The sequence below is a fragment of the Ctenocephalides felis genome, unplaced genomic scaffold, assembly GCF_003426905.1.
Source record: "Ctenocephalides felis isolate EL2017-DRISC unplaced genomic scaffold, ASM342690v1 CF-g0.4_SCAFFOLD_03717, whole genome shotgun sequence".
In the NCBI taxonomy this organism is placed as follows: Eukaryota; Metazoa; Arthropoda; class Insecta; order Siphonaptera; family Pulicidae; genus Ctenocephalides; species Ctenocephalides felis.
Genome location: NW_020539871.1, coordinates 13,747 through 27,933, shown reverse-complemented (window position 1 = coordinate 27,933; position 14,187 = coordinate 13,747). Strand labels below are relative to the sequence as shown.

Sequence of the window (14,187 nt, the reverse complement as noted above, 5' to 3'; positions counted from 1 at the left end):
AAATTAAACGTCGTAGCTGATGCACTGTCCCGACTAGTCCCAGAGCAAACGGAAATAAATCAAACAGAAGTAAATCAAATAGAAATAAATCAAATAGAAGTGGATTTACTCACTAAATGTGCAAAACAGTTGAGGGAAAGTCAGTTAGAAGATGACTCCCTAAAAACTATAATCGATTGCCTAGAAAACAGCGAATCAGAAGAAGAAGCGCTACAATGGACCAACCGCGGATACGTCATTTCCGAAGGGGTTCTCTATCGTTACACCCCGGAAATAGATTCCGAAGAGGCACAATGGGTTGTACCTGAGAAACAAAAATGCGAGATTCTGAAGAGGTACCATGACGATCCGACAGCAGGACACTATGGAACCATCCAGCGAATCTCTTCTCGGTACTACTGGGACGGCATGAGAAAAATCACCAAATACGTCCGGACATGCACACAATGTCAAAAGTAAAAACCATCTAACCAGAAACCAGCCGGACTGCTGAGAACTCCGGTAATGAAACAGAGGTTTGAAGTCATGTCTGTGGACTTGTTTGGGCCGCTTCCTGAAACTCCAAACGGACAGCACTGGGTATTAATCATTGAAGATACGGCTACCCGGTGGGTCGAGCTCTTCGCGCTCAAAACCGCAAGCGCCAAGGAAATAGCGTCCACACTAATCAACGAGGTCTTCATGCGATATGGAACACCACGAAGACTCATATCGGACAATGGAACGCAGTTCATCAGCGCAGTAATGCAACAATTAACCTACTGCCTGGAAATTGAACAACGGTTTACACCGGTGTATCATCCCGAAGCTAATCCAGTCGAAAGAAAAAACCGCGACCTGAAATCTCGCCTAGCAATTTTGGTGGGAAGAGATCACCGATCATGGGCGGAAAAACTACCGGAAACACGCTTTGCTATGAACACGGCACTATGCAAAAGCACAGGATACACAACAGCTTATCTCACATTCGGCGCAGAATTACGCACGCCAGATGACCCAAATCGAGATTTAAAAGCAATCGTGGAAAAAGAAAATTTTGTGGCAGAAATCACACCACGCCTGAAAATGTTGGCAAAAACACTACAACAGGCAAGAGCTATTAACAAACGTGAGCAAGAGTACAGAAAAACGTATGCAGACAAGAAAAAAAGAGAAGGACCGACATACAAACCTGGAGACTTAGTGCTGATTAATACACACATAATAAGCAAAGCCAAAGAGGGCAAAACATCAAAATTTGCCCCGAAAAATGACGGTCCATACGTTGTACTAAGCAAGGAAAGAGCTACAACATATGAAATAGGCTCCAACACAGATAAAACGCAGATTATAGGAGTATACCACACATCTGCCCTGAAGGAATACAAAGGCAACGAAACATCCACCCCAATACCCTAATATACCCAGTAAGGAAACGTGGACGGCCAAAGAAGAATACTGGACTACTCGCCGGGACGTCTTCGCGTCCAGAGGGGGAGTCTGTAGCATGATAAATATTTAGCTAAAAACACCCCAGTGCGACCCATGCTAAGTACACAGTGTTGACAAGTAACGATATATTTGCACTTGTCGCTAGTAGCTGTAGGCGCACCGAGACGCATCGAGGCACACTGAGAGGGTAGTTCGACTGCGTGCGCGAGAACAGGCAAGCACGTCGGTTATGAGAGAAAGGAGATATTGCATGAGCACACAAACACAAATTGCATCATCGCGACGGGGTCATGTCCAAGTATAAGTACAGGTCAGAAAAGGACATGACCACCGAAGACCCAGACGAGATTAGGAAAAAGAACAAACCATCGCGAACAGGAAAGCTGGAACGAGATGGGAGAATGTCCACCACCTACCCCCAGAGCAACAAGGGATGGGCTTCGACGGACCTCCAGAGTATAAAACTTGAGCCCCGTTCCAGAATCTGTCTCTTTGCGGATCAGCTCTCAGCGTGCCAATAAGTTAGTACACTAAGTAGGAACACTTATTAAAGCAACTTGAGAGAGTCTGAACCGACGTTCCAAGTAGATATAGTACGTTGAGATACACGGAAATAAACACTCAAACGTTTGGTGACTGGCTCAATCTAGAAGCTTGGCTACGATCCTTCCAGCGATAGAAGACTTTAATAATCTTGCCTCTTGTCAGAACTTACTAAAATTTGTAAATATTTGTATATATATATTTAAATACAAGAACACTACTCCAAAGCTGTTTAAGTTAACAGAATGAATTTAGATTTTCTATTATATATGCCGGGCATATAGTCCTTAAAAATTATCTGCTCAAAAAGTTATATAGTAATAGTTTTTGTATTGATTTGAATGTAACGGCTGACAGTGTCCATCCTGATTGAAAAAATTTGTAAGCGATTAGTAAAACTGCACAGAGAAATCATACTTATATACAACACACATGGTGTTCACGCCAAATAAGACATGACAAATACAAATACTATTTATTACTATACCATACAAACCATGTAAATTTACATTCTAAAATAAATTAGTATAATTTTCATTAATTAATTTTTACAATCAAAACGGTTGATATAGAGCCATTAATTCTATCTGGTCCAAACGATCCGGATGCGATCATCAGTTCAAAGGAAATAATTAAAACATTAAATCTAAATTCAAAATAAAATAAAGTGAAAGTTCAAAACAAGATAGGAAGTCCAAATGTGGCGCTACACCTACGAACAAGCAAAGCATACAGCGCATATATCAGGTTAGTCAAGCATTCCTTCTTTTCAATCTTTCCTTATTGAATATTTAGAGTTTAATTCAATATGTGTCAAAATGGAAACGTCAAAAACTCTCAAAATGAAACAGCGAGTTATTAAATCACGTTTAACAAAACTGTGCAGGCAAATGTCGGAACTACCTGCATGCGTCTTAAATATTGCAGGCATAAAACGCCTTGTCGAAGATGTGGAGCCTATTTTTGAAACCTTTGAAAATACCCTATTTAATATAAAAACATTACTAAAAGACGAAATTCAAATTATAATTTAATTGAAATTGAGTTAGATGATTTTCTTGAAAAATATAATAAATGCTTGTCAACATTACTTAAACTCAGTCAAGCAGCATCAAATAGGTCAGATACTAGTTCGAATAGTAATTCTAATGATACCACTGTAACAAATAATTCGAATAACATAAAACTGCCTCAAATCAATCTATCTCAATACGGCTCTTACTTAAATTGGCTACAATTTTACGATTCGTTTTATTCTTTGATTCATAATGATTGCAACATTGGTAATGCTCAAAAATTTTATTAATTAAAATCATGCGTGAAGGGGAGGCGGCAAACCTTATAGAATCTCTACCGGCAACGGCCGATAATTATATAATTGCGTGGGATTTACTGAAAACGCGTTTTGAAAATAAAAAAATAACTGTAAACAATCACATCAAAAAATTATTCGATCATCCAGCCATGAATAGCGAATCAGATAAATACCTTCGTAATATAATAGACATTCTAATAAATATTTATGATGTTTAAAAATGTCACAACAACCCGTCGATCAATGAGACGCGTGCAATTAATGGAATTTGTGTATTACCAAAACCATAGACGATATAATTCAAACCAACAGACTATTATTAACTCAAGTGCTGAACAATAATTTTAATTTGAAATCATATACTATGCATTATTTCAAGAGCGGGAGAATGTTCACGCCAAATTAGACCTGACAAAGTCGCATTCATTTTGTCTTGCAACGAAGCGTGGACAATTTTGCTTATCAAGATCAACTACAAAAGGGTTCTCTAAGTACCTGAAGAAAAAGGGAGTCTAGATATAGACCAAGTCGCGAAGCTATCCACATCAAATACCAATAATAATACAAATACTCAAATATTATTTTACCATACAAACCATGTAAATTTACATTCAAAAATAAATTAGTGTAATTTTCTTTAATTAATCTTTACCATCAAAACGGTTGATAGAGCCATTAATTCTAGCTGGTCCTTCAGCTATACACATTTCAACACATGGTATATCTATGGTAAACAATGCAGTGAGGAAGGAACTCTTGAAAATCGGCCAGTCCGGCTGTTTTCGATTTAATAATTATTTGGGTCAGTTATTAGAATTGATGCAAGGCAGTGGCGTATCTAGGGGGGAGCGGTCCGCCCAGGCGGCACTTATTTTGGGGGGCGGCATTTTTTACATCTACTTATAGTTATTAATAGTAACTTATGGATTTCATATTCATATATATATATATATATATATATATATATATATATATTGTGACCCAACGCTTAATTAGTTAATATTAATATTTAATATATTAGGAACATACTACGCAATGAATCATATTCTCAATTGTATTGCATTCATCTTAAGAATAGTCGCTACATTGTAATAAGCATTTATCGATGAACTGCACACATCGCAGTAAGTCCCATGAACTGCGAACGGGAATGAACTTGACTTGCACTCACACATATAAACAAAGAATTGATCATATTCAAAATCAAGGGAAGTCCCTTAAACTAAATGAAAAGGTTATAAAAAGCCGAAATGTAATTTTAAGTTGTTCAGTTGTGTAATTTTCGTGTAGGTATCTCAGAGTTATAAAAATGCGGGAAAATAAATGTTTACATGAAGAATATTGTGTTCAATTTGAACTTATGAAATATACTATAACATTTAACGAAATTGGTTGATGAAGAGAAAAACTAATCGGCACCCAACATATTATTTGGTATCAGCCTTGGGATCAAAAAATTTTTTATAGTGAAAAAAACTAATATGCATACCAACATATTATTTGGTGGCAGCGGTTAAAGAGTTAAAGAGTGTTAATAATTTTTGGTGACATTTATTATTTGGAGCCAGCGGTGATCCCTGGAAACACGGAAACGAGCAGAAAAAGACGAATAGAAAAAAAAAACAAACCTAAGTTTTAACAGGACTACGATAATACAAGTTAGTAAAACATTACGTTTAAGATTTTTTTTTCAAATATTATATTTTTTTCGCTTTTCTTACCCCAATTTTTTGTGTATCACAAATAAATATAAAAATGAATTATAATAACAAAACGACGCGTATCAACGAAACTAACATAATGATGTATTAAACTTAATATATAACGATAATAAATTATATGTTCAAATCGCGCTTACGTTAATACCTAATGCTAACGGAGATTCGAAAACTTTGCCAGCTTTTTTCTTAGCATGTGATACCTTAGCAGAATATTTGACGGAAAGTGAAGCGAAAAAATTACTTAACATTATTAGATTAAAATTATCGCCAGAATTACCACAATCTGTAAAATTTGATTTTTGGAACGATTTAAAATATTACTTAAGGCAACAATATGCAACTAAAAGATCAATACCTAGCTTAATGACAGAATTAAATAGTTTGACACAGAGACATAACGAAATGGTAAAAAAATTCGATAATAAAATAGAATAAATTTTAAGACAAATTTACTTTTGTGATATAACTATGATAGGACAAGAAGCAGCAGAAATTATTCAAATAACGTACATACAAATTGGAATAAAAGTTTTTGAAAACGGATTAAAAGAACCACATAAAAACCTAGTTAAATGTTGCAGATTTAATGATATTATAGACACTATAAATTTTGCTATTAAAGAAGAGACGACAAATCAAACTTTCTCAAATACTAGTTTTTCAGAAAATAGACCGAAATAATCATATTATAATCAAAATACATTTTCACAAAATTTTAAACCAACATGTTTTATTTGTAAAAAAAACGGAACATAAAGCTTCAATGTGTTATTGCAGAAACAATGAACAAAATTTTAATAGACAAAATTATAATCATACAAATGAAAAATTTTGTAATTTTAGTAAACAATATGGCCATTTGATAACTGAGTGTAATGATCCGAATTGTAGAGTATCTAAACCTAATTTTTAAAATTTTCGTAATAATAATATGACGCAGCCACAAGAAACATGTAATTATTCGCGCATACATACAGAAAGCCGAAATAAACACAAACTATGGCAATAATCAACAAACTACTCATTAACAATACCAAATTTCAATATCTTCATCATCTTCAAAAAATGATCCCGTTACAGTAACTAAATTCAAAAATTATGAGTTCATTTTTAATTAACAAAACTGACAATCATGAAATAATTCAACTAATAACAACAAATACGAAACATTATCTTTGATAGATACAGGAAGCGACATTTCACCAATACGACTCGATCAACTAAATTTAGATTCAATGATATATCAACATTTGCAACAAGAAATTTCGGAAAAACGATAATTTATCGAAAAAAACGATAAAAGCAAAACTTTAGGAGCAGTTTATTGAGAATTTATTATAAATGATAATAAAATTATAGGTAAGAATATTATATAATTTATTATAGATATAGAAGCGATTCAGAGTAGTAGAATGACTTTTCCGTTTTCTATACATGATATACTTAATACATAATAAGTTATATCTTTATTATATATCCGTAGGGAGAATGAAACGAGTAAAAAAAGTGGCGCGTCATTTAGAAAGAAAAATAAGAGAAAGGAGGAAATAGAGACTAAAAATACTGGAGCACTACTCAAATATTTCCCCAATAAGCCAACTTCTAGTTCTTTTAGTATTGTTGCCTTGTCTTCGAAGGCGAAAAAGCATTTTCAAATGTTGTTCAAGAAGAAAGTCCTGCTTCACACACTAGCAAAGAAGTAGTAAGTTCATCAAGTTCTGATGAAAAATCTGCTGCACAAATTCGTCTATTTCTATGAAAATTGTTGGATTTTGATAATACAATCAAAACCAAAGGTGAAACAAGAAGAGTGAGTCATGACTGTTTTTTTTTTAATTTTGCCTAATGGCGAAAAGCTCTTAAGATCGTGGATGGTATATTCACCATCGAAGATTGGTGTTTATTGTTTCTGCTGCAAACTGTTTGATAATCTTTGTTAAACAGGTTTTAATACGGAAAATGGTTTTAATAAATGGTGGAAACTTAATCCCAAAATCGATGAACATGAGGTGAGTCCACTGCACATTCGATTATATTAGAAATAAGAAATTAGAAATAAGACTTGGACATGGAGCAACTATCGACATTCTACAACAGCAGAATGTAGATCTAGAAATAAAAAAATGGAAGGAAATTTTAACAAGAATACTTGATATAATTAGATTCTTAGCAAAACAAAATTTGTCGTTTCGAGGACATCGTGAAAATGTTTATCAGGAAAATATCGATTGATGAGCTTGTTGACTTATAGGCTAAGTACGACCCAGTATTACGAGAACACGTAGTAAAAATTAAGATGGGTAATAAATATAGTATCTCTTATTTGTCACCAAAGATTCAGAACGAATTCATAAAGCTATTGGGAGGCGCAGTCAGAAGAACAATTGTGGATAAAATAAAGCAGGCTAAATACTTTTGTATTATATTTGACAGCACTCCTGACATTTCACACAAGGATCAAACCAGTCAAATTAGTAGACATGTAGTTATTGATGGTAGTGAAGTCAAAGTTGTAGAATCATTTATTGACTTCGTAGAAACTAAAAGAAAAACTGCTGGTGAAATTACAAATATGATTTTAACAAAATTAGAAAATGATGGTTTAGATATAAAAGATTGCAGAGGACAGGCTTACGATAATGCTGCTGTCATGGCTGGAAAGCACAGCAGTATTCAAACTGATCTCTCAAACTGATTTTAGACGTGAAGACTCGGTGGAATTCCGTCTATTATATGCTACAGAGATACATTGAATTAGCACCAATAGTTCATCAAATTATGATGTTAAATACAAAAGCACCACCCACACCATCGGCTGTAAAAATGCAAAATATTAAAAAATTGATTTGTATTTTGAAACCGCTCGAGTATGTAACTAAAGAGTTATCAGTTGAACAGTATGTAACCATTAGTAAAATAATTCCGATGGTGAACTGTTTGAAAACGCAGATTATTAATATACGTATAGGCTGTAGGTGATGGTGATGGTCCCCATGGAAGGGTAATAGATACAATAAAAAAAGAAATCCTAAAACAGATAGAACGCCGATTCGGACATATTGAAGATAATTATTTGATTGCAATGTCATGTTTCCTAGATCCGAGATTCAAGAATATCCATTTTCAGGACGCTAATGCTTGTGCAAAGGCAATTTCTTTACTGAGAAGATATATAACAACGTCTCCTAGTGTTATCGGCAGCGATCATGGCAGCGATTCCTCTCTTGAAACAACTTACGATTTTTGGAGTCACCACAAGAAATTAGGTCACGCGAAAAAGCGATGTAAAACCAGTTCTTCATCACAGTTTCAAAATAAGGATGAAATAAGCCATTATTTATCTACACAGGTTTCGCCACTTTCTTTGGATCCTCTGAAACAATGGGAAGATATGAAAGTTGTTTTCCCAAAATTATATAAATTGGCACGAGAATTTTTATCGATTCCTGCGACTTCAGTGCCCTCAGAAAGATTGTTTTTGAAAACTGAAAGTACAATTACTAAAACTCGTAACCGCCTATCGCCAAAAAGGCTCGACGAACTTCTTTTCTTGAGCGATTGTACCGAGGAAGAATGGGATTTATAATAATTTAGATTAAAACATTTACTTACAAGTTGTTTTTATTTATCTTATAATTGTATGTACCATTTGTTATTTTTTCATTTTCTCTTACTGTATGAAGGTACAGACGATACTTACTGACTAACATTGACAAACTAACGTATGGCGTACCGCGTAGGCCCTGCCTGAGAAAAGAACTCGATACTTTGAGGTATCGATACTTTTGTGTCGATTCTTTTACGAGTACGAAACTTTTTTTTATCGATACTACTCATGAGTACAGTATCGATACTTTCTATTCGATACCGTGCCCCTAAATATGTACTTTATAATTTTTAACCAGAAGAATGTAAGAATTTAATTAACCTTTTAGAAAGTTATGATTTTTTAGTGCTCGTCACATTTCTTTCCTCATTGTTTCAAATTATCAATCTAATTTCGAAAGCGCTACAGGATGTTAGCAATGACGCAATGACTTGAACAAACTAGCATCTTTTAAAGAGAGTCTGCGCGAATTGAGGCATCAAAATTCATTCATTATTTTGTTAAGGAATACTAAGGATTTAGGGAAAGAATGTAATATAACAACAATTTTTAAAAACAAAAGGCAAAAGATAACAAAGCGATTTTTAAAAAGGTATCACAAGATGAGAGAATTTAAGACCCTGAATGGTATTTTAAGGTCAACGTGTACTATTGCTGTTTGGATATTATAATTTCATGAACAAAACGAAGATTTCAAAACCTTTGTAAAGTGAATAGTATGTTCAGAATATTGCTGCCGGAAAAACTCATGCCTTATTCAAATTAAGAAATAATAATTGCTTCCGGCAAACTGACGACAGACTGCAAAGATCTATCAGATAATCGATTTGATGAATTGATAGCTATAAAAGCATGCTTGAAATCACAAATCAAAAAAATTCATTCCATTAAGGAACTCGCTGAATTATTATTTATAAAATTCAATGTATCCATTTTTTCCGGATGTAATAACAGGTTGCGTTTTATTATTGACTCTTCCAGTTACAACCGCAACTGCTGAATGGAGCTTTTCAAAATTAAAATTAATCAAAAATTACTTCAAAACATCGATAAAACAAGAACGTTTATAATACTTGTCTCTATTGTCCATAGAGGCAGAAACATTAGAAAAACTAAAGATATCATCAGCTATAAATGACTTAATAAATCAGTTTGCTGAAAAATGCAAGGAGAGTGACTATTTAATTTTAATTACTTGTAAAAAAATATGATGTCAATTTGAAGAATATGATAAATGATTGTTCTTAGAATTTTATGCTTTTTTGTGAAAAATGTTTAGGGAAGCCCCCAAACTAATTTTGGTACGGAGCACCGTCAAGGCACGCTACGCCCCTGTTAAAATGGTATTGAAAAATGTTTGATATACATGAATAATTTCAATTTGCAATTGTAATAAGTCGGCGCATACTACATTAGTTACTTATTTATAGTTCAAGTTTTAACAAAACCTCATTGCGATAAAAAACAATATATTTTCTATGAATATATGGCGACATACAGCTACGAACGAAACGAGACATGAGCACATAATATTATGGCATCAATAAAAAATAAAAATAAAATAAAACAATGCATGCCGTTTCCATATTCCATATTCCGCCGTGAACGAAACGATGATATTAGAGATGATAAGAAATGAAAAATCAACAAAACAATATAAATCCATACTCGATTTGCGATTAATTATATTAGTAAGATAGAGTGGAAATTATCGAAGCTTTTAAGAAAAGCCAAGGATTGCGACAACAATAATAAAAGTGTGAAGGAAAATTTTTGTCCGACAACAAAACAAAAATAACAAATATTTAAATAGTAATTTGATTCAGGTTCTTCTGTCGTCCTTGTCTAAGCAGTACAGACAAAAAATCTACATAAATATTCGGCCAATCAGTATACGAGCATTAATGCTGAAATAGATTGACGAGTACGAAATATATATACGAGATATCGTATAATAATATATAATATATCCCTTAATACGTCTTGTGTAAACAAACGTAATTCATCTCATCTCTTACATGATAGTTGCAAAGTAATTATTAATTTCATGAAAAGTAATTCAATACAGTTTTAGAATCTTTCATTCGTTATATTTCTTCTGTTTTTCTTCCCCCTTTCGTTCTTGCTACTCCTCCCACTCCCATACGCGCGCGTGGCCTACACTGCGCTGCGTTGTACTTTTAACCTTGATAGTACACACAACGCTATGCTACCATAACATCAAATATAGGAGGGCAATATGTGCTCCTCCTATTTCTCGTGCGTTAATTAATAGTATTTTATTATTTTACAAAAATTTAGTGTTAATATCAATTTTTACATTATAAGTAATATTTCCTGTTTTTTCCTGGTTTGGTATGTATAATTTCCTCCTTTTTATATTCATATTTTTCATCATTTGTGTATTTATGTTAAATGTTTTTTTAGATTAGAAACGTATAATGGAATAAATAATTTTGTTATTTAATCTTTTTTTTAATTCGACGGTTGGGCTGCAAATAAATTACAAATATGTATCAATGTCGACAAAACTTTCATCATATTACTCCTAGGCCTTCAAAGGATCAAGTTTTTTCTCCACTACAACATTTCACAAGATCTCATACTGTAAATGTTTATCAAGATTTTTCTTCGTCTTCTAACTACGATTGTTTTGGACCTGCCTATTTTCCACGGACACCTTTGAACCATTCTCTGTATACCTAAGGTTCACAAACCAAATTTACCATTCAGACCTATCGTTTCTGACATAAATTCTCCTTTAAGCAAACTTTCAAAATTTATTAGTTCTATCCTTTCAAAAGTTACCGTTTCTTCCAAGTTTAACGTTTCCAATTCTTTCAATTTAGCTAAAATTTTAAACAATTCCGAAATCCCTTCCAACTTTTCTTTAGCCAGCTTTGACGTCATTTCCTTGTTCACCAATATTCCTTGGGATCTTGCTTTACAGGCAGTCAATGACCGTTGGAATGACATCCAACCTCATACATCTTTTGACTTGATTTGGTTTAAAACTACTTTAAATTTCATTTTTGAAAATACTTACTTTTGTTTTGACGATAAATTTTTTTCACAAACTTTTGGTTTGCCCATGGGTCTAGTATTAGTCCTCCTGTGGCAGATTTAACTTTACAAATTTTAGAAAATTGTATTTTAACAAATCTTCCCGTTCAACCTTATTTTTATTATAGATATGTTGATGACATCCTCTTGTGTTTAGATAATGATTATGTAACCCACACTTTAAATTCTTTTAATTCTTTTAATAAGAATTTGCAGTTCACTTGTGAACTTGAAGCTAGTAATTCTATCAGTTTCTTAGACTTAAAACTTATAAGAAATAATAATGTCATCCTCACTGACTGGTTCCAAAAACCAACTTGGTCTGGTCGATATTTAAATTATTATTCTTATCACTCTCGTTCTATAAAAATTTCAGTTGTCATTTCCTTAATAGATAGGGCCATTTTGTTAAGTGATAAGATTTTTTGGGAAAAAACCTATCTTTAGTTCGTGCTGTTTTAAACAATAATTCTTATTAAAAATAGATTAGAGTTTTTACAAAACAATTTAAACAGTTCTTCCTATTTTAACAATTCTTTTTCAAAATCTATTTCTTCTTCTTTAGATAAATATAAAGGTGTTATTTGTTTACCCTTTTTAAGCAGTTTTTCTTATTTTTTAAAAAAGTTATTTGCCGCTGAAGGTTTTCTTTTGGTTTTCAGTTTTGATAACACTTTCCGTTGCCTTTTTTCTCCTCTTAAATCAATAACTCCCGCTGATAGGATTCCTGATTCTGTTTACAGGTTGGACTGCAATGATTGTAATAGTTGTTACATTGGTGAAACTTCCCAATATATATACAAGAGGGTTGATCAACATACTTATAATTCCAGAAACCCAAATCAATTCAAAACGATGCTTTCTGAACATATGATAAACCTGAACCACACTCAAATCCCTCAATCAATTGCGCTGCGTTGTACTTTTAACCTTGATAGTACACACAACGCTATGCTACCATAACATCAAATATAGGAGGGCAATATGTGCTCCTCCTATTTCTCGTTTGTTAATTAATAGTATTTTATTATTTTACAAAAAAAAATTTAGTGTTAATATCAATTTTTACATCATAACTAATGTTTCCTGTTTTTTACTGGTTTGGTATGTATAATTTCCTCCTTTTTATATTCATATTTTTCATCACTTGTGTATTTATGTTAAATGTTTTTTTGGATTACTGAATGATGACACACATCAAATATCGAAACGTATAATGGAATAAATAATTTTGTTATTTAATCTTTTTTTTAATTCGACGGTTGGGATGCAAAAAAATTACAAATATGTATCAACGTCGACAAAACTTTCATCATATATATATATATATTATATATATATATATATATATATATATATATATATACTAGCTGACCCGGCAAACGTTGTTTTGCTAAGTAAGGTATATTCTAAACAATTTCTAGAGAATCAAAAATATTTCAAACGAACGATTAGCTGACTACGTTTAGTAAAACTACAGACTTCGTCATTTTAAAAATGTGCTTTTTTTGCTGTCTTTCAAAAATTTGTTATCTAGACCTTTTTACCCTATAGGCGGGGTAACTTGGAACGGCCAGATGGCAAACAGGTTTAATGTCTTATTTTAATTTTAAAGGTATTTTACAAAATAATTACATTTTTAACTAATGCTAAAAAGCTACCAACAGAAGAAAATACTTTTACTATGGATTTTCAAAGATGACCGTTTATCTCCCAATATCAAAGTCATAAGAATCAAGGTTATAGCTGGTTATACATCTTTCTCCCTTCACTTTCAAATAATGTTGTTAAACAATGCATCAGCTTTACTGGATTTTGACACTTTGGTCGTGAAACTTTTAACCCCGTACCTTCATATATTACTAACCATTCTTTGATAAATTCTGGGAAATTATAACTGGGAATAAGTTATTCGACAAAATGTACATGTAAATGTAAGTAATGCTCTTTTTCAGTCTTGGTCGCGGCATTATTATTAAACTTCACTTCACCTTATATATATATATATATATATATATATATATATATATATATATCTTCTATATATATAAAAATAAGTCGGGTTTTCCTTCCTGACGAAATAACTCCAGAACGCGCGAACCGATTTCGACAATTTTACATTCGTTGGAAAGGTCTCGGGCTCCGCAAGGTTTATAGCTAAGAAAATTTAAAAAAAAAATCATCAGAAAAGCGGAAAACATATTTTCTTTTTTTACATGCGGCGTCATCTCTAAAACTTAGCATGTACTACAAACCAAACCGCAGTCGGTAGATGGCGCCGGTAGATATATTGTTTGACATCTCAATGTTCACCGTTCAGTTAAATTCAGGTGACAAACCGGCATTGTGTTGACAGTGAAATTGTGCAAAAAAGTTAAATAAGTTATTCTTTTCCGTATATCACGTGTTTTATGCAAATTTTTGTCTTTAAAGCAGGCGTTTGTCTTTAAGGTGGTAAGTTAAACTGTGTAAATTATGTGGATAGTGCATTTGAGTTTAAATTCACC

The 14,187-nt window shown here is 32.8% G+C and overlaps 1 protein-coding gene across 1 annotated transcript; it reads left to right on the top strand.

Annotated features, from left to right (window-relative positions):
- The first annotated feature begins 1,721 nt into the window (after nucleotides 1–1,721).
- Nucleotides 1,722–7,705, top strand: LOC113390963. Its single transcript, XM_026626953.1, has 3 exons — nucleotides 1,722–1,887; nucleotides 6,955–7,019; nucleotides 7,262–7,705. Exons 1-3 carry the CDS (start codon nucleotides 1,722–1,724, stop codon nucleotides 7,703–7,705), a joined length of 675 nt encoding a protein of 224 aa, XP_026482738.1.
- The last annotated feature ends 6,482 nt before the right edge of the window (nucleotides 7,706–14,187 follow it).